Source organism: Meles meles, chromosome 7 (assembly GCF_922984935.1).
Source record: "Meles meles chromosome 7, mMelMel3.1 paternal haplotype, whole genome shotgun sequence".
Taxonomy (NCBI): domain Eukaryota; kingdom Metazoa; phylum Chordata; class Mammalia; order Carnivora; family Mustelidae; genus Meles; species Meles meles.
The window spans coordinates 127,039,819-127,062,420 of NC_060072.1; the positions used below are offsets into that span (position 1 = coordinate 127,039,819).

At 36.3% G+C, this 22,602-nt stretch overlaps 1 protein-coding gene across 1 annotated transcript in view; it reads right to left on the bottom strand.

The window, feature by feature from the left end:
- The window catches only part of CUBN (cubilin), a 269,195-nt gene that overhangs the window by 188,458 nt on the left and 58,135 nt on the right, over window positions 1-22,602 (bottom strand). Inside the window, exons 22-26 of the mRNA XM_046012645.1 lie at window positions 20,515-20,645; window positions 5,700-5,889; window positions 4,210-4,370; window positions 3,616-3,797; window positions 2,725-2,881 (exon numbers count right to left, since the gene is read on the bottom strand). Of these exons, the coding sequence (XP_045868601.1) occupies window positions 2,725-2,881; window positions 3,616-3,797; window positions 4,210-4,370; window positions 5,700-5,889; window positions 20,515-20,645 (821 nt within the window). The remainder of the gene's footprint in view (window positions 1-2,724; window positions 2,882-3,615; window positions 3,798-4,209; window positions 4,371-5,699; window positions 5,890-20,514; window positions 20,646-22,602) is intronic.

Sequence of the window (22,602 nt, forward strand, 5' to 3'; positions counted from 1 at the left end):
AGTCAGCATGAAATTCACTATAAAGGCTCCATTATTCCTCTAGTTAGTCATCAGGAAGTACCAAATGAATGGAGGGAATGTAAAGGATATGAAGAAGAAATGAAAATCTTAAACTTTGAAAAAAGTCTTCCATCTACGGGTGGCATTTTCCTCGGCTGAGTTTGCAACAACACTATACCAGGTACCTCAAGGTGTGGCTAGTCCCGGGGAGTCAGTGCCAAACACAACCCAAACTAAGGACTTGAACAAGGCATATACATCCCTTTTCTCAAACCTTGCCCACATTGTCTGTATGATGTGTGATAAAAGAGAATGAGAAAAATAAACATTATATTGAAAAAATGGTCTCTGAAAAATGTGGTTCATATACACATTTCTACTACTATACTGATGACTGACAGATGACTAGAACATTTTATATATATATATATTTATATATATATATATAATCCTTGGTATGGAAAAGTATAACTTTGTAGCTCTTCAGAATCTTTCTTTGCTAGAGCAGGGGAATACTCAAACTATTTCTCATTAGAGAAATTTCTCTATTCTCATTTCTCATTTCTCTATTCTCTATTCTCATTTTGTCCACAAAGGAATTCTAAAGGACAATGTCATGGTCTTAAATGCCTGTGAGAAATTACAGCAATCAGGCAGAGAGGCAGTGTGTGCTACAATGCCTACAAGTCTGGGCAGAGGAAAATATATTCCATGAAACCATATGGGCTGTTCTCAGTGCTCAGAAATTCTACTATCTGCAAACCTCTAATTTCATATGGCAAATTTTACAGAAAATCTCACAGGTTAGCTCTGATTTTGCCTTTAAGGACCTATATCCCATATACGCTGTTACTCCTTCAGTGTTCTGAAATTACAAGAGAAAAATAAAATAATCACAGGAATAAAAGGGAGGAATCTTTAATAAACAATCAGTCTATAACCAAGAAGCAAATTACCACGGCAATAATAAAATTAGAGACATGATTACATGTTTGATCAAAAAAGATCTATCCCTGAGAGAATTTAGGAGAGCTTTTCATATACTATGCTGAACTTCTGAAGAATAAAGCATTTTATCATTAAAACTCAGTATTCAAAACTATCTAGAATTCAGCCTAACCCTCAACTGTAAGTGAATGTGAATATTTGCAAATTCACACATAGTCAAGGTCAAACATTAATATGCTTTCAACTAATTCAAAGGGATTTTGTGTGTGCAGTTTATGATCTTGTGACTTTCAGTTCTATTTTTATGTAACTGTGTCAAAATATAGATAAATTTAGGTGTAGTGACAAGGAACGTACTTTTAAAACCACAAGTGTTTATTAAGTAACATAAATTCAAGGGAGCCTTGTTTTCTTTAAATGTCCATCTTGAAACTAACATTAGAAAGTATTTAGTTCTAGGGGCGCCTGGGTGGCTCCATTGGCTGGGCGACCGACTCTTGATGTCAGCTCAGGCCATGAACTCAGGGTGGTGAGATAGAGACCTGCTTCTGCTCTGTGCTGAGCATGGAGCCTGCTTAGGATTCTCTCCCTCTGTCCTCCTGTCCCCCCACCACTTACTTGTGTACATGGACATGCACACGTGCACACTCTCTCAACTCTCAAAAAAAAAAAATTAATTCTAGAATGTAAAGTACCTTTCATGATGGCCTTGTTTAATCTCCTTTTTTAAGAGAAGAAATCATGGAACCTCAGAGAAGAAAAGTGATCTTCTCAGAGATTAGGAGCGAGGAAAAACATCTGGGTTCCTTGACCCTTCGTACAATATTCTTTTTGTTCTACCATGTGGCCTCATAGGAAAGTAGATTTTAAAATGACATCTCTGCAATGAATAAAGACTATACTAGGAGTGCCTGGGTGGCTCAGTCAGTTGAGCCTCCACTCTTGGTTTCAGCTCAGGTCATGATCTCAGGGTCCGGGAATCAGCTTTCCATGGGGCTCTGTGCTCAGCAGGAAGTCTGTTTCAGATTCTTATTCTCCCCTCTTCCCCTCCCCCCACTTGCTCATTCTCTCTCTCTCTAAAATAAATAAATAAATCTTAAAAAAAAAAAAAAAGAATGTGCACTTTACATCTGATTTATAAGAATATAGTTTCCCTTAATAAAAATTAAGGCCATTTGGGGCTCCTGGGTGGCTCAGTGGGTTAAGCCTCTGCCTTCAGCTCAGGTCATGATCCCAGGGTCCTGGGATCGAGCCCTGCATCGGGCTCTCTGCTCAGCAGGGAGCCTGCTTCCTCCTCTCTCTCTCTCTCTCTCTGCCTGCCTCTCTGCCTACTTGTGATCTCTCTCTCTATCAAATAAATAAAATCTTAAGAAAAATAAAAATTAAGGTACTATTTGAAGTATAAGACCAAAAAAAAAAAAAAAAAAAGTGTGGGAGATACCATGTGCAATGGATTAATGTCTAATTAGAAGACTGTAATGTTTGATACAAATGAAAACTCATTTGCTGTTAATCTGCTATGCTGATCTTTAGCCAAATGGCAACTATCTCAGTGTATTAAATACTCCATTTTGTATCGCTTACCACATGCTTTAGTTATGTGGCATTAAATTTAATGCTAAGCACTTTTCTGTCAAATAGAATTAAATGTTCTCATAGAGAGCAAAGATTTATTTCAATTGCTCAAACCAATGGGTTATACCCATTTCCATTTGTTTCACTATCAGGAGATTGAAGACCCACCAAAGGCATGGAGCAGCCAGAATGCATACTTACTCTGCTGGTATTTGGCTAGGAAGCCACCTCCTTGTTGACCTTCATCTGTCCTGAATTTTAAAAACATGCTGTCTCCACTAGAATGGATGAGAGGCGGTTTTTCATTTCCACAAAGCTGACTCAGCAAATGAGAGCTGGTACTTGGGCCGTCATACACCTTTAATGAAACATTTTAAAATGTCAGATGATTGTGGCCATAAACATTATCTAAAAGGACTCCAATTCTTAACAAGTGGGAAAATACATGAAATGCATGACATAACAAAAGAAGAGCCCTGAATCAAAATATCAAAATATTAAAAATTATATTTAAATGTTTATAAACTTAGGTAGTGAACTTGGGCCATTTAGCCATGGCTGTGTATAATGATAAGGATGTAAACCCAGGCTGAAATCTGAGGGTTAAAAATGAAAGACTAATATGTATTTTTGAGACCATAGCTATTTTTAGCAGTTCTCCTTGTTTTTGATTTCACAGTTTATAATTTACAACATTGTAATACATTTTTTATTTAGTTTTTTTTTAATGGTCAAGGACGGATTGCTGCTACTTTCGAAGTCCTACCTGATGACTTCAATTATCTTCTCTAATTCACCAATATAGTCCTCTACATTGTTATTTTTTTAAAGAATATGTAGAAATGACTCCTTTTGGGAGATTTTTAATCATATCTTAACAGCCCATATTCAATATATTTTAAATACTTAGTATACCAATCCATTCAATAATACATGCCATACTTAGAAGGCTGTCATTTTCATCACATTTTCTTTTTTCTCTTTTCTTTAACTTGAAATTTTAATGTGGATATTTTAAGTGTTCCCCTTTCCTGAATTTCAAAGAAGGAAAAAATGGGAGCAGTGAAATAAACCAATGAACTCCATACACACCGCCAGATAATCTGACGTGCAGTTTGGATGATGCTCCAAGTGAAAGTCTTCAAATTCCAGTTCAAATGGGCTGCCGTGGCTGGATTTCAACCTCCAGTAGCATTCAGAGCTGTGGTAGTAGGGCATCGGGTAGTTGGGAGAAGTGAACACGCCAGTGGGAGTCGTGAGGTTGCCCCCACATCCTACAGGAGAAAGAGATGAGATGACCCAGATCTTTTTCTTCTTGGTAAAATGGAATTCTCCTGTCTATATCAAACCAGGGTTACTGTTACTCTCTTTTGTGGCAGAACACAACTGCGTCTCCAAAGAGTAGCTAGCCTATTGTCAACATCATTTCCTTCTCCTAATCATGATGACCAGCTTAAGGAAAGATACCACGGAACCAGGATATTTCCCCTTGTTCCATCCTCGAAAACAAAACCAAAACAGCTGCTGTTAATTCAGAATTCAGAAATACTTGTAATGTTGAAGTTTAATACAGGCAGTAATGACAAAATACAGCTGAAAAAAAACTGGATGAGAGCATGGCAGTCTATGAATCAAGAAACCAATCAGACCAGATTCTCCAAGGAAAGACAGCTCTTTCCCATTTACCTGTCAATGATCCATCCCAGTTAACTGAGAATCCAGGCCCTGAGCCAAGGAAGTCACTCTTAAATTGTAACCATAGTTTGTTGCTGTGAGAGATGATTCTTGGAGGTGGATTTGAGCCACAGTATGTTCCCAGGGATGGCGAACTTTCATAGCCTCCATCTCTGTGGCAAAACACGGATGAGATCATTTATTGGTTATTGATAATATTACTGTATAAACATTTAATATTATTTGAACTTTGAGACTGCAAACAGATCAGTTTATGTCAGTCAACCTTTCTTAAGAATACTCCAAGTCACAATTTCAAGTCTTCAATTTTTCACTTTATTATATAACATTTGAATTCCTTAATAAGGAACATCATTTTTGGTTCATGTGACATTTTATATAACCGATTTCAAGCTGAGAGAAGCATCTGGCAAATATGTCAGAGAACACAAAGAGAATGAAATGTAGAAATTACATACATAATATGTAATGGGATAAAGAAACCATAATTATTAACAGTATAAACAAATGTTGCTTAATTTTACAGAGAAAAGTGGAAATGTTTTCCATTTTGAATTTTTCAAAATTTAATCTTATACTTGACATATTTAGCAAAATTTTGAAAATAATTTTTCTCCAAGAACTTTTAGGAGTCTTATATTTACTTTGTAATATGGAGCTTTTTCAAGCTTAAGAAAATGGGGAGGGAGGGGTAACTCAACATTAAAATCTAATGATTAATTATTGTAAATTTAGAATTTATGTTATTTTGGCATGATATGATACAATTGTGGTTTATTATTTTAGCACCTCACTTTACATCATAGAATAAAATGTATTATAAAAAAGTATAATATTCTAGGCTTTCTGAAAGCCAAATAAAAAATTTAACCAAATATACACCAAGTTGATTAGTCTGATTAATTCAATGTAATGATCTGAGTAGATAGCAATATATAGGTTAACTTACTTTTACTGCAAATATAACTTTTTAAACTCATTCTCTCTAAATACCAAAGAAGTAAAGAAGAAAGTTCTCACACTAAAATTCACAAGCCTAGACTTTAATTAGTTGAACACAAAAACTTTGTAAAAACTTTAAGGTTGTTATCTTGCCATCATTTTTATGATATAATTAGACAAATGAACAATGAACAGCCTAAAATCTAAATTTATTTTACCGTAAAGAAAGTACATTTTTAATAATTGCAAGGATCTAATTTCATAGTAGTAGTACATCTGTTTAATCTGTCCAAAAAAAATCTGGAGTTTATTTTCAAATATTCTCAATAAAATCATCACTTCAAAATAACCAGTGAAACTTATGCAATTTTCTTGTTTTCTTCTGTTAAATCAGGGTCCACATGGCAAGCTTTCTATCTTGCAAGAAAGGGCACAACAATCCGCTTTAGAGAGAATTTCCATGAGTTTTCTTTACCTTTCCAGGAAAGATTACGAATGAAAACCAATAACAGAAAAGGTGATGAAATAAAGGTGCTTACCTGATTTCCACAAAATCTATGCAGTGCCCACCAATGGCCTCCTCCAGAGAGAAATTTGTGAAGTGCAATGCAATCTGTTGGCTGGTTTCCACCGTGATCCTATAAATGCATTTCCAATTGTTGGGATAATTACCAGGGAAGTTTGGAGAAGTGAAAGTCCCAGATTCTTCTGTATAGTCTTTCATGCATGCTGTGGAAAGAAATACAGCATAAGGCAGAAAAGAGAAAATAATGGGATACATCTATAAGACATTCAGTGATATATATTTCATCAATTTATGCCAATGTACTTGATTTTCAACAGGCCATTGAATGCTAAATAATGATTTCCTTTCAAAATAAAGATTTTAAATCTCAAAGGCAAAAATAATTATTAACAGTAAGCCTAAGTAAGCTATGTAGTACAAATTGTTACATATACCCTAACTTTTTAGATCTTGGAAGTGTTATAATTTTTTAATTTATTCACATTAACCTAAACATTAAACATTAGGCTCAACCATGAAAATCATAGAGGGGCACTAGAAATAATTCAGTTCTGTTCTCCTTTTCATAACCTTCCTTTAAAATGGTTTTCATCAGGACTCCTGGGTGGCTCAGTCAGTTAACCAGCTGCTTCAGCTCAGGTCATGACCCCAGTGTCTTGGGATGGAGTCCCACATCCGGTTCCTTGCTCATCAGGAAGCCTGCTTCTCCCTCTGCCTCAGCCTGCCACTCTGCCTGCCTGTGCTCTCTCTCACTCTTTCTCTGACAAATAAATAAATAAAATCTTAAAATAAATAAATAAATAAAATGGTTTTTCATCAAAGCATGCATTTATGAAAAATGACAAAGCAGGCCATGTGAAGAATAGAAGGTAAGCATCAGGAATCAGGCTGATCTTGAATCAATGCCTGGCTCAAACACAGACAAGTTATGTAACCTTGGGCAGATTACTTCACCTCTCTGAGCCTCATCTCCCAAAGGGGGATGACAACTATATTTGACTCTACATATATGTGCTAGAGAATTGCATAATTAAATGGCTTGGCACATGGTACATGCTCAATAAATGTAGTAATCATCATTATGTTTCAAAATAGTTCAGAAAAGTTTAGAAAAAGTAGAACATAAATGATAAGGAATAAATCAGATCATTCACATTAAACATTAAGATACTTGGAGGGGTGCCTCAGTGGCTCACTTGGTTAAACGTCCTGCTCCTGATTTCAGTTCAGGTCATGATTTCAGGGCCATGGGATCGAATTCCCACATCTAAGCTGCTGGAAAGTCTCTCTCTCTATCTCTCTCTGTCTCAAATAAATCCTCAAAAAAATAATACTTGGATAATTTTATGTTGTAATTCAGTATTAACTGTTCTACTTTTAAGAATTTTAACTTCACGTTTTCAGTCCATCAGGCTCTATATTTACCAACCAATCCACTCAACCTCCTAAGCCCTTCAAATCTGAGATCTTTTCCAAAGAAAATCCAGTTTCAAGCATTTTTCATGTAGTTGCAATTGTACCTAGTAATAACATAAATCTGGGGTCCAGGAGTAGACACAGGCCTCCTACTAAAAGGTTTTGAGGGAGAATAAGCTATTATACTTTATTATGGGTGAAAAAAGAAAATGAGGATGTTTGGAGTCTCATTTCCCATTTGTTGCTGACTAATTGTAGTCAGAAGAGAGGAGCCACTGATGCTGAGAGTACAGAGATGCAAAGAAAATATTACAAGTCCTTGGGGCACCTGGGTGGCTCAGCCATTAAGCAGCTGCTTTTGGCTCAGGTCATGATCCCAGGGTCCTGGGATCAAAATCTGCATCCAGCTCTCTGCTTCGCGGGAGGCCTGATTCTCCTGCTCCCACCACTTCCCCTACTTGTGTTTTCTGTCTCTCTCTCTGTGTGTGTGTCAAGTAAATAAATAAAATCTTAAGAAAAAAAGAAAATGTTACAAGTTCTACTACCTATGTATAACCCTCGGAGGAACAGGTATTCATCAAATATTTGACTTACTCTATTTTAAACAGCAAGCCAGCAAGGTTTTACTTTGTTGAAAAAAATTAAAAGTGTTATTTAACTTCAATTATGAATACTGCATAGTTTTCTGCAGTCTGCCAAGAAATAGTCCTTCAAAGAGGAAGGATGGAAGCAAAGAAGGAAGGGGAAGGGCAGGAGGAAGACACGGTGGGGGGAGAGAGGGACAGACAGAGGAGGTGTAAAAGTGGTCTATTAAGTATTTCACACCAATAATGAGTATTAGTACGATAACAAGTCATGGATCAAATGTACGTTAAATGAAGGTTATGAGGCAGTCTCCCTGAGCTGATAGAACTGGCAGACTCATTGACGACACCCCCACATTCAGATAGTTTTAGCCAGTCAGTCAAATATCTAGAGCGAATCTGTTATGTCATTTGTTCATTTGTTCTTAGAGAAAATATTTCATGCTTACCCACTCTATTCCAGAAGGGAAATACAACTGTACTGGGTATTTCTAACGCAACTTGCAATTAGTCTGCAGGTGGATGGTTTGTATGAGCAGGATCTCATGTAAAAGGACCAATTCAACAAATATTTGAGAAATAATGATGATTTATTTTCCTGTACCTTGTCCATATGCAAGGGACTATTGTGCCACAATTGGTGTTTGTTTTTTAATCCCTACTGAGATTTTGACTTACTCATTAAGTTTCTTTTCTGGCACAAAGGTAAACATAGTCCCTTATGTATTCAAATGGTCCTCACACTATCGAAATGTTTTATCTAACAACTTCCCTTCTACCCCAACACACCATTAAAAAAAGAAACGCAGACATCATTTAAGGTCAAAGTCAAACATCATTTCTTCTGTGAAACTCCTCCAAATCAAGCAGAATTAATTTTCTTGAGCTCAATAAAACATTATGCAAATAGCAATTTAAGCCCCCAAAATATGGAATTGTGGTTGTTTTTATGGGACTACATTTCCTCTACTATGTCTGAATATATAAATAGGACCTTATTAATAATTATTGACTGTCACTTACTACATTATCTGGCCCAAAATACACCTAATAAATGTTACATTTTATTACATAACTATGTATTGAAAACTGAGAGGGTGGGACAAGTATCTATTTTCTTTCCACTTTCTCTAGCCCCATCCTATTACCCCTTCCACTTTTCTTATCTCATGTTCCTGCTCTCTCCCCTTCCTATCTCCTTTACTGAGTAGGTTAAGATTCCTTAATATTTTATCATGTTTATTCAATCTAAACTATACAAATCTCTGCTTCCAGCCATGACAAATAACCAGTACTAAACTAGCCCCCCTCCATAACAACTATGAAACTGGACAAAATATACGAGCCACTAGGCAATGGGCAGTTTAACATTGTGATCCTTGACAGACAGAAAATTCATGAGGTGGAATTCTATTTCCTTGGCTCTTTATGCAGAATTTTCTCATCACAGCAGTTTGCTCAAGTCCAAGTAGTAAATGACAGTACTGTTCAGCTGAGGAAGCAGGGATCTGAGTTTAGGGCTGTCAAAAGAGCTGGGACTGCAGGGAAATGCTCCAGTAGGGAAGAATTATACAGAGAGGAGGACCAGCCATCTGTGTGAAGTTCCCTGTGTATTCTTGCCTGAGCCTGGGCTGGGCATACATGAGGTGAGTTCAAAAGGCATGCCAGAGAGTAGCTGCTACTAGGCTGGAAGCCAGAGGCCAGGCCAATACTGGGAGAGTATGGAGCTCTCCTCCTATCAGATTCCCCTCTTTTACATGTCAAACACCCATCTGAGAACCAGAAAGGCCACACCTTAGAAATGAGGACTATGACCAAGAGTAAGCTTTCCTCGAATTTCCCTACTAAAGTATAAGTCTTGACAAGACCTGCAGGAGCAAAACTTAGAGGTTGAGACCCACCTCCTTAGAAGGACTTAGGAAACACCTGGGGATTTTCACAAATATGCCTTAACAAATACAAAGTACAAACCAATACAAGTATAAAATAATCAGCTAAATACTGAACTGCCATAAAGCTTCAGAGAAAGAGAAAGCAAAGTCTTTACAGAAATCATTCACCATATCCAGTATGAAAACTCAAAAACTGCTACTAATACAAATAAACAGAGAAATATAAATCATAGTCAAGAAAAAATGTGACCTTGTGACTCAAAGATGACCAGATATTAGATTAGCAGACAAAAACTTTAATACAATTACTAGAAATATGCTCAAAGACTTAAAGAAAAATACAGCCTCAATGGTAAATACATAGAAAATCTTGGCAATACAAAGGAAACTATTAAAAGAATCATATGGAGGGCACCTGGGTGGCTCAGTGGTTTAAAGCCTCTGCTTTCGGCTCAGGTCATGATCCCAGGGTCCTGGGATTGAGCCCCGCATCTGGCTCTCTGCTCAGTGGGGAGCCGGCTTCCCTTCCTCTCTCTCTGGCTGCCTCTCTGCCTACCTGTGATCTCTGTCTGTCAAATAAATAAATAAAACCTTAAAAAAAAAAAGAATCATATGGAAATTCTATAATTTAAAAGTACACCAACTGACCTGAAACTAATAATAATACTGTATGTTAACTCAACTGAAATTAAAAAAAAAAGTATACTAATTGAGATTTTAAAATTCATGGATGGGCTTAATAGAAACTTTGAGGATCATTGAACTTGAAGGTGTATGAATAGAAATGGTTTAATCTGAAGGAAAAAAAAAGGGGAAATGTGCAGAAAAATGAACAGATTCTCAAAACCTAGAAAAAAAATTACCAAATAGTTTAGCACACATATAATTGGAGACCCAGAAGGAGAAGATAATGAAAATAGGTAAAAAAGAAAAAATATCCTGACTAAAATTCTCCGAAATTGACTTAAAAAATCAAATTAGCTTCAAGGAGTTGAGTTAATCCTAAGCAAGATAAATAAAAGAAAATCACACTTGGGTACCTCAAACCATTGAAAAACAACTACAAGAAAAATAAAGGAGCCAGAGGAAAAATGACACGTTATATACAGTAAAACCATGATATGCATAGTAGCTGGATTCTAATTAGAAACAATGGAGGCAAGAAGAAAATGGAATATATTTTTAAGGTGATGACAGAAAAGTTTAATTAGCCAGAAAAAGTGTCTCTTTTTTTTTTTAATTTTTTAAAAAGATTTATTTATTTGAGAGAAAGCATGAGTGGAGATAGCAGCAAGAAAGGGAGAGAGAATCTCAAGCAGACCCAATGCTGAGCATGAAGCTCACCTAGGGGCTCCATCCCACAACCCTGAGATCATGACCTAAGCTGAAACCAAAAGTCGGAAGTTTAACCAACTATGCCATCCAGGTAACCCGTGATAAAGTTTTTTTTCACAATGAAAGTGCAAAAAGAACATTTTTAGACAAATAGAAGCTGAGAGAATTCATCACTAGAAGACCTATACTACATGAAAAACTAACAATGTCATTATGCCAAAGACAAATTACACCAGAGGGAAACATGTATGCATAAGAATGACTGAAGAAAGCCAGAAATGGTAAGCAACTAGATAAATATAAAGATTGCTCTTCTTCTCATTATTTCTTTAAAAGAGAACTAATCATTTAAAGCAAAAAAAATAGTAAGGTGGAGTTTATAATAAAAGTAGAATTAAAAGATACAATTAAAGTAGCATTAAGAAGAGGCAGACAGAAGTACATACTGTTGTGGGGTTATTATATTTGTAATGTGAGAAGTGTGTGAAATATAGTGTCAGGTATAAAATATAAGGTGTGAAGTGAAGTAGCAGTATATTAACTCTAAGCAGACTTACTGATAAGCTAAGAAAGCATTTTGTTAGCCCTTGAGCAAATACACAAAAAAGAGGTATAATTAAAAAGTCAATGAGAAGGGCACCTGGGTGGCTCAGTCGGTTAAGGTCAGACTCTTGATTTCAGCTCAGGTAATAATCTCAGGGTCATGAGCTGGAGATCCATGTCCGTTTCCATGCTCAGAGAGGACTCTGCTTGAGGTTCTCTCCCTCTGCCCCTCCCCCTGCTCATGCTCTAAATAAATAAATAAATAAAATCTTTTTTAAAAAGTCCATGTAGGCAATAAAATAGAGTATTAAAAAATTCTGTAAGCTGAAAAGAAAAGAGAATAGTAGCAAAAGAAGGATATCTATGAAAAACCCAAAGCTAACATGACACTTAGTAATAAAGGATTCAATGCTTTCCTGTTAAGATTAAGAACAAGGCCAATATGTTTGATTTCGTCTTGTCTATTCAACATAATACAGAAGTCACTCACCATTGTAATAAGGCAGAGAGAGAGAGAGAGATTGGAAAGGAAAAAATATAGCTGTTATTATTCACAGATATGATCATCTATGTTGAATATACTAAGTAATCTATTAAAAAGTTACTAGAATAACTGAGTTTAACAAAGTTATAGAATACAAGGTAAATATACAAAAATCAATTTAACTTGCAAATATGAGCCAAACAACTGAAAAATGAAAGTTAAAATATCATTTATTTGGTTTTTTTTAAGATTTTACTTATTTATTTACTTGTCAGAGAGATAGAGTGCGAGCGCACATGGAGCCTGAGCAGGGGGAGGGGCAGAGGGAGAGGCAAGCTCTCACTGAGCTAGGAACCCAATGCAGGACTCAATCCCAGGACCCTGGGATCATGACCTGAGCCAAAGGCAGATGCTTAACCAACTGAGCCACCCAGGTGTCCCTAAAACATCATTTATAATAGTATAAAAACATACAGCACTTGATAGTAAGTTCAATGGGAATGTGCAAAAACTCTATAGCGAAAACTTTAAAACATTGCTGAAAAAACAAAACAAAACAAAAAAACATTGCTGAAAGAAATTTTAAAATATTTGAATAAATGGAGAAGAAAAATATGTTTATGGATTGGAAGACTCAATTTAAGATGCACTTTGATCCTGTACTGATCTATAAATTCAATATATTCTCCATCAAATTCCCAATAAGTTTTGTTTTGATTTGGTTTGATGTAGTTTTTTTAAGTAAAACTTGAAAAGCTGATTCTAAAAGATCTATAGAAATGTAAAGGATCTAGGATAACCAAAACAACTTTGAAAAATCTGGAGTACTTATACTTTCTGATTTTAAGATACACTATACAATTACATAATATTGAGTCCTGTAGGATAGAATAGAGATTCCAGAAGCACACCCAAACATGCATGGGCAATTGATTTGCAACAAGAATGTAAAAGCAATTCAGTGAAAAAAGGAGAATCTTTACAACAAATAGTGTTTGAACAATTAAATACCATTTGTTAACTTGGACACAAAATTCATATCTGATATAGAAATATTAGCTCAAATGGATCATAAACATAAATGTGAAACTTCGAACTCTAAGACTAGTAGAAGAATGTACAAGAAAAAAATCCTCACAACTTTAGCAGGCACAGATTTCTTAGACAAAATACAAAAAACACTAAGCAGAAAAGGAAAAAAGGACATATTATACTTCTGCTCTTCAAACAACACTGTTAAGAGGGGGTAGGCTAGTTTCACACAAAGAAAATATTTGCAACGCATTTATCTGAAAAGGGACATAATTGTTTCCAGAATATATCACTTAAGACAATAATAAGACAAACTACGCAAATAAAAATGAACCAGTGATTCAATGGACAGCTCATAAAAGAAGATGTATAAATTGTCAATAAGCATGTGAGAACGTTCTCAGCCCTATTGGTCATCAGGGACATGCGAATTTAAACAGTGAGGCACTGCTTCACAATTACTAGAGGCTAAACATGAAATATTGACAGTGCCAAGTGTTGACAAAGACATGGAAAAAGGGTAATTCTCATTCATTGAGGGGAGACTATAAAATGGTATAATCACTTTGGGGAAAAAAGCCTGGCAGCTTTTCATAAAATGAAAAATAGAATTACCATGTGACCCAAAAATTCTACTTTTAGGTATTTATCTAAGAGAACTGATGACCCAAGTCCACGAAAAAATAGTACATCAATGTTCACAGCCCCTTTTTTCATAATAGCTAAAAATGAAACCATCTAACTATCCAAAAATAGGTGAATGAATAACCAAATTATGATATATCTGTACAATGGAAGGCAATTCAGCAATTAAATAAAAAGAACTACTTATAAATAGAACAACATGAACAAATTTCAGAAGCATTATGACAAAAGAAAGAAGCCAGATATAAAAGGGTATATACTGTGTGTTCCCACTCATATTTGCTTTCTGAACAGAAAAAAACTAATTCATAGTGATAAGAACCAGGTTTGCAGTTGTTGAGATGGATGATGTAGAAGGATCGATCAAAAGGACATGAGGATACTTTCGGGGATGATAAAATTACTCTTGAATGTGATTACATGCATATAGGTATTTGTTGAAACTACAGGTGAACTTTACTTTATGAAATTATGAAATAAAAATCTCTCTTATATTAAAAGTCTGAAGGTTCCAAGCAAAGACAGGTTGAGTTCTCTAAAGTAAAGTTAATAAATAATTCAGCTATCCAATAAATAATAAATAAAACTAAAATAGAGAAATAAAAATTATTTTGAAGGTACATCTGCTATAAATATTAAATAGGATATTTAATATTAAAATTTGTTTGCAGTCTTATGAGATTCACATGTCCGATTTTGTGGAGAGATCAACAGTGGTATTCTGAACTTACTGCATCTATTTCTGGAGAGGTTAGTAACTCTTCTTATCTAACACTGGAGTCTGTAGAAAGTTTATGTTTTCTTCTCTTCACAGTATAAATAAATGACTCTTTTGAGAATAATATTAATACTGAGATATATTAATGCTACATTTTGATTTTCTCTTCTGCTTTGCAATAAAGCACAAATAATTAAAATTGGATATAGTTCCACAAAAGGAAATTCACATGTTGCTTGATATTTGTTATATACATACAAAATGTAAACATAAAAATGCTTTTTCTTTCTCTTTCTTTCTTTCTTCCTTTCTCTTGAGAGAGCACTGTGCATGCATGTGTTCTTGCGTGCAGGGTAGGGGATTTGGAGGGGACAGGGATGACAGAGAGGGAGAGAGAATCATAAGCAGGCTCCACATTCAGCACAGAGCCCCATGTGGGGCTCAACCTCATGACCCTGAGATCATGACCTAAGCTTTTGACACTTAACTGACTGAGCCACCCAGAGCTCCTAAAAATGCCTTTTCTTTATATCTCATCTTGCTAAAGGAAAATTCATATCCAATGGCAGTTTGCTTTTTATGATGGTCTAACATTTGCAAAGATTAAGGAGAAAAATACATTTCTTCTATCCATTATATTCAACTGAACTAGAAATGGAAAAGCACCCCTCTGAAGATCAAAAACAACTGTTAGTAGGCCTCACATATCTCTCTTTCTGATCACCCCCAACAACAACCCAAAAAAATAAAGGAAGGAAAGGGAGAATATACAAATGTTCTCTGTGAACCCTTACAAAGTCACAAAACTATATTTTTCTAAAAATGTATCTTTCCCTCCACTAAGTATTTTCAAAAAAGTTTTAAAAATGTAACATTTAGTTCGTTATCAAAAAGGAAAATCCAAAACATAGATAATCCTTAATTCACAAAGCAGTGATGACATCAGTCCTATTCGATCTGGGAGACAGGAAGAGTGGACAGAAGAATGCGTCACCTTGGGAGACCCTAGGTCCTGGGTAACTGCTCCATCACCTCCCCACTTTGCCATTTGCGATAACCTATGTGATTATCCAATTACATTAGGGATCAATCCATAGGTGGTGTTTTCTGATCTCATTTATGAAACTTCCACGTCTGTATGAATCCATATGACCTCAGACTTTTTGAAAATGTACAGAATAGTCAACCCAAGAACCATCACCTGCTTACCAACTGGCATATTTGGTTAGCAATTCTTCATAGTGAAGACTTCAGAGAAGATAAAATTTCAGCTTCAGTTTCTCTTTCAGGAAAATAGAATCTTCCTTAACCCAAATCTAACATTTTGCCACCATTTGCTGCTAGGTGGTCATGGCCATGGCTTTTTCTTTCCCTTCACAGGTGACTAATTGAATATGAATGTAAGCTAACTCACCAACACGGCTATTGTGAAATTGTACTTGGACCTCAGTAATTTCATTTTAAACCTGGAATAGTCATGGTGGTTTACAGCAATTGTTTAATTTTCACATAGAATGTCTCATTTAATCTTCCCCAACTATATAAAACAGCCACGTGTCACAATGTCCACATTGTAGAGAGGTATAGATGAGGGATCTCAGACTCCCAGAGGTTAAGTTCTGAACATCACTTAGTTCAGACAGGACAAAGCTGAAATTTCAAACCCAAGTCCTCCCTTTTCCAAATCCTGTACTCTTTAACAATCCCTGGCTTCTCCATGCAGGAAATGTCAATCTAGAAATTAAGGTGAGCAGAAGACTAGGAATATCACAAATGTTTCATTTAGCACCTTCATCCTAAGGATGAAGAAATGTAATAAATTAAATAAGACCAATCTACCAAGCTGTGAAGTGTTAGAATACCCATATATACAAAAATAGGAGAACATTCTGACCGATGCGAAAGTAAATCTTTAAAAGATCAACAGACTAACTAAAAACCTTTCCCAGAAGGAAAATATCTGAAGATCTCATAGCAGAAAATACAGAGTTCAAGGTGAATGAAAATAATGAGGAGCTTGGTACTTTTTCAAGGTAGTGTCAAGGCTGGCCTACAGCCCAAAACTTGTGACTTAGCCATCAGCCTTTCGGTAGCATGGAAAGTACTTTCCAGCATGACCAGTGGAAGTCTAATTCCCCATTACACCTCAGCTGTAATTCTATAGCAATTTATGCGCTAAGACTTAACGTCCAGAATCTCTGAAGAATTGTGAGGTTTTATTAGAACCATTTAAACTGGTGAAAACCCACCCTACACATATTTGAATCCAAATTTCTGGATGAGGACCTGATACCTGAATTTGTAACAAGAAAATCCCACACCAAGTTTCTTATAAACACTAGAGTTTGAGAACACTGCTCTCCTGGACCAAAGTTTGAAAATAGAAAGAGTATCCCCTATTCATTTCTTCTAAAGAAACCCACTTTTGTCCTTTGTTCATCACTTAACTTCTCACTCTTAGATGCCTCTTCTGGGCTCATTCCAGGGTAACTGATGAAATATAGACTGTAAGAGGGGTGCCTGGGTGGCTCAGTGGGCTAAGCCTCTGCCTTTGGCTCAGGTCATGATCTCAGGGTCCTGGGATCGAGCCCCAAATCAGGCTCTCTGCTCAGCAGGGAGCCTGCTTCCCCCCCCCCCCCGCCACCTACTTGTGATCTCTCTCTCTGTCAAATAAATAAATAAAATCTAAAAAAAAAAAAAGAAATATAGACTATAGGGTGGGTGGGAACTCTGAACTGGGAATGCGGAGGTTGGGAAAGCCCACTACTACCCACTTTTAACCCTATACTGATGTGGGTCTGACACTTCCTGACCATTTTTTCAGACAACTATAAAGCTCCCCCCTCCCTTTTTTTTTTTTTTTTTTGCAGAAAATAAGAAGTTCACTACTACAGTCCTTCCATACTCTGAGTTGAATATTACCAGCCACACCAAGTACATTTAATCTGGAACATTTCCAAGAGCTCACCTGGACAGGATGAAACAAATGGATTAAATGTTGGGACTGGACTGTTTTGGTTTGGCTTCTAAACCAATTAGCTGTGCATTCTTGAGAGGAAAATTCAATATGGGTCCTCACTTTCCCTCATGGAAAAAAAATAAGTAATTAAACTGGATTTGTGTTTTGAACTTTCTGACACACCATAAAAACACATTTACATCAATCATGCACACACATGGATATTGCAAACAGGTTTCATGAGGTGACACCAAATTTTTTATGATAAATTGATACTTTCTATTCTATTCTTTTCTATTCTGTTCCATACTTTGAACAAATACAGATAGTAATCTAGTAAGTTAACTTCATGAACCACTAATGAGGCATGAATGTTGCAATGTTTGAAAAACATTGGACTAAGTGTTACATGGGTTTTTGTCTAATATTAAAATAGAAAAGTCATCAAGTACATTTCTCTATTCTTTCTTATACCTTAAAAGTCTCCTTGTGGTAAGATTATTTTAATTCATATGTAGGAGATGCTAATAGAATATAAAATTACGACTGAAATTCGTAAAGTTAGCTGGATAATCAACTATATTCTTTCAAAATTCAAATATTTTATACTTTAAATAAGCAAACATGTAAAACCTAATCTAATAATGCTACTAAAAAATTCTTCAGAATTTCTACCCAGAAACATTTTACTGGTTTGTTCTTTGTTTCTATTTCCCCAGGCACATCGGGATGCAGGGAGAAACTGTGATGAGGGAGGGAGTCAAAGTAATGAGCAGAAACTGATCTCTTTCCTCCCAAACACATATTTAAGAGCTGACATCATAGGCCCATGACATGAAATACAGGAAAAGTAACTGGATTTAAGTCGGGAAATTGAACCTTCACTAGATAAAGACAGGAAAGATTTCAGCAGAGAAACTCACACCTGCTGTGAACTAGAAATCACCAGCCGAATATTGTCATTATTGCTCTGAAAATAACTTCTGCTAGAGCAATAAAATAGGATGAGGGCCAATGACTAAGCTTCCATCGGGGCTCTTTCCTGAGATTGTATTTTGTAGCGAATACAAAAAAATCAGGTGACAACTGAAAAGAAAGCATCCCTATACCTCCTATATCCAGGTGGGCAGCCCCCAGGACTCAGGTTGCACAGGGTTAGCCCACAGGCTGGCAGTTGTCAGCACAACCCCTACCTACATCAGTCCCTCCCTGAACAGTCCTATGGGGCCACCAGTAACAATTCACCACCGCCAGTCACTCACGTCCTGCCCAATAGGAAACTGAGACAGGCTCCAAAATGGTAAGTTGAATGTGCCATAAGACTTCCTGGGTCTGTCATCTGATTGCTGTTTAGAATACTTGACTATTAGTCAGACCGATGAGTTCACCCAGCAAAAGGCAGAAGCACAGTGGCCGGCCAGGCTTGGCCAAGCGGGGAAGGCGAACACTCCCTTGTCTGTGCTTTCGACCCTGTCTGGACCAGACAGAAGCCAAAGTAATGATTATCACCCAGGGAGGCAGATCGAAGAGTCTTTTGAGTTTCTGATATCAGGGCTCCCTTCTCTTTTTGTCAAATATCTTTTCTTGTATTGTCTTTCTTTTTATTTATTTATTTGAGTGAGAGAGAGAGAGAGAGAGAGAGCGAGCAGGAGGAGGGACAGAGGGAGAAGCAGACTTCCCGCCAAGCAAGGAGCCCAGTGTGGGGCTCCATCTCAGGACCCCAAGATCATGACCTGAGTCAAAGGCAGATGCTTAACTGACTGAGCCACCCAGCCTCTCTATGTTTTCTTTATCAGCTTCTTTTTCTCCCGTTTGTTTCTTCCCTTTTTCTCGCCTTTCTTTTACTTTACCTGTATCTTATCTTTCTGAAAACCCTTTTTTTAAATTAAAATTTAACTTTAATATCCTTCCTGCCAGATTATTGTGGTTGCTCTTAGTTCCTACTGCACTTGCTACCGCCTTATAAGTTAGTGTGGTATTAGTGAGGTTGTTTTCGTCATTACAGAGCTGTGTCTTACTTTGCACATCGTAACAGAGTTCCATACCTTCAGCAGGCCCTACCAGCATGTATGTTATCTAAGACACAGCCGGTTTATTCAGGCAGCAAATTAAACTTGTGTTCATAGCTGATTAGAGCCAGATGACATCTCAGAGATTATCAAATCCAATTCCTTAATTTTACAGATGAGAAAACTGTGGCCCAAAGAATCCAAGTGACCGACTCCAAATCTTAATCTAATATTCAGTGTGGTTTGGGCCAAATATATGAGGCAGATAAAACTACAGAAGTATGGAAAATTGTGTGCACACTGTAATTTCTTAAAAAGACAATTTTGGTCATTGGATGTTAAACACCTGGACAAAGTCCAGTGAATACGTCAATCGTTTAACATAAACTATGGTAATTGCTGGGGATTCAATTTCCTATGTGCTTGAGCTGAATAATAAACTGTCTCCTGGAATGGGGCCCTCAGGAGAGAAAAGTGCATGAATCACTCACACTCACGATTCTGGAGAAATCTAAAGCCATACTACCTAAACACAGAACTTAAACTACCAGAAAACAGCAATTTTGCATGAAGTAAAGTATGGTGGTCAGGTACTCGGAGAAGAAATACATGAGAAATTGGGAAGGGATTCTGAGTGGAAGTTTTTAAAAATAAATACATACATTTTTATTTATTTATCTATTTATTTATGGGCTGGGGGCTTTAAAAGATAATCATCTAGGAATCTTTCTCTAATTTCTTAAAATTAGTATTCAGTCTCATAAGTAACATTTTATTTTGATAGAATTTTAAACTTAAAAAGTTTTAAGAACTAGCTCGCAAATTCTTTTTACCTAGATTTACTATTTGTATATTGCCCTCATTGCTTTATCTCTGTCTCTTTTTCTAACTTACTCATTTACTTACCATCTGAACCAACTGAGAATATTTTAGAGATATGGCATGTCTTTACCCCTAAAAACATCAATGTATCATTCCTAAGAATAAAAACATTCTCTTACAGATTACTTACAATTATGTTAATTAGAAACTTTAACATTGATACAATACTGTGGTCTAATTGCTATTTTTAATAAGGAAGGCACTGAAGTCACTATACTCTTTTCTAAATTAGCTTTCATTATGTACCATGGGTTTGGGGATGAAGTATTCTCATAGTACATTTTTGCAATGGATTGAGGGAAACCAAGTATACGATGTTGTTCTATTACCTGTTGATGCACTGGTTGCTTCATAGCTTATTAAAAAGCCTTCATAAGCAAGGTCAGAGTCAGCCACAAATTTAAGCATTAATGAGTTGGTACTACTGGTAAGAGATGGTGGGATTGATTTTCCACAGTATCTGTTTGAAACCAAGAACACAGATTTTAAAACTTTTGGTATACTTGAAATGATGTACCAAAAATTAGGACACGTAAAAATAAAAAATAATAGCCCCCCATTAACCTTGAAAAATAAATACATTTCAAACCCAAAACATTTGCAAAGTTGCTGAAGATTGTCCTATTCATGATTACTTCCCTGAAATGGTTATATGTGTATACCTAGCTGTGTGGCTTGCCATGCATAAGAAGTTTAAGGAAACGAGAAGTTGCAAGGTATACAAAGTCACTGTATAGCATATTAATGAACTTATTAATAAAAATGTAATAAAGTTACACAATAAAGGGAAAGCATAGACCATAAACTCAGAGCACAGACTCTAGCGTCAGCGCCATCATTTGGAGGCTTGATGACTTTAAACAGATCACTCAACCCCAATGCTTCAGTTTTCTCATCTCTAAAATTCTCTAAAAATCTCTAAAACTCTTAATTATAACAAACTGATGATTACAAGAAGGGAGGGGGAGAAGCAGGATGGATTAAACAGGTGATAGGAATTAAGGAGTACACTTGTGATATGCACCGCCTGTTGTATAGAAGAGTTAAATCACATTGTACACCTGCAACTAATACTACACTGTATGTTCACAAACTGGAATTAAATTAAAAAAAAAAACACCACAAAGTTCAAAAACACATACAGAAATACAATAATGTTCACTGCACAAAAACACAAAATTGGAAACGTCTGGCATCCTATCGAATATTACCAGACATGAAAAGGAGGAAAGTAGAACACATAATGAGAAGAAAAATTGATCAATCAGAACACAAGAGGGGTGCCTGGGTGGCTCAGTGGGTTAAGCCTCTGCTTTCAGCTCAGGTCATGGTCTCAGGGTCCTGGGATCGAGCCCCGCATCAGGTTCTCTGCTCAGCTGGAAGACTGCTTCCCCCTCTCTCTCTGCCTGCCTCTCTGCCTACTTGTGATCTCTCTCTCTCTCTCTCTCTCTCTCTCTGTCAAATAAATAAATAAAATCTTTTTAAAAAAAATCAGAACACAAGAAATGACACAGATGACTGAATTAGCAGATAAAAACATTAAAATAGTCATAACTGTATCCCAGAGATTTAAGAAGCTAAAGAAAAAAAAATTAATGTGTAAAGTAGAGACAGGGAAGATATAAAAGATGATCCAAGCTGAACTTCTAGAAATGAAAACTATAATGTCTAACGTGAAAAATACACTTGGTAGGATTTATAGCAGAATAGACATTGCAGAAGAAAAGATGGTGCACTCAAATACACAGCAATAGAAACTTTCCAAAATGAAACACACAGAAAACAAGAACTCAAAGTCAAATGAGCAGAGTTCATCAGTAAGCTGTGGGCCAATATCAAATGGCCTAAGATACTTGTAATCAGAGTCCCCAAAGGGAAGAAGAGACAGAAAAATTATTTCAAGAAATAATGACCAAAAATTTTTCAATTTGATGAAACTATAAACCCTCAGATCCAAGAAGCTCAACAACAACAAGATTATGCTAAGAAAAGCCAGACAAGAAAAGAGTACATACAGTTTAATTCCATTTTTTATACAATTTTAGAATTTACAAACTAATTTATAGTTATCAAAAGGTTGGTTGTTTCCTGGGGATGGGGATGAGAGACAGAGGTGAGGAATTATCTTGATTTTGGCAATGCTTTCATTGGGCATACACTATGTCAAAACTTAATTACTGAAGACCAAGACTACAGAGTAGTCAGTAGTGATACAGAAATGGTCATTGAGGAGCGAACATGTTGCTCTCAACTGGCTTTTATAATACAACATGGTCGATTTTAACATTCTTCACTGCAGTAGGAAAGCAAGTAAGCAGGAAGTTCTTTGTGTGATAAAAGAAAATAAAAACAGGGGTGCCTGGGTGGCTCAGTGGGTTAAAGCCTCTGCCTTCAGCTCAGGTCATGATCCCAGGGTC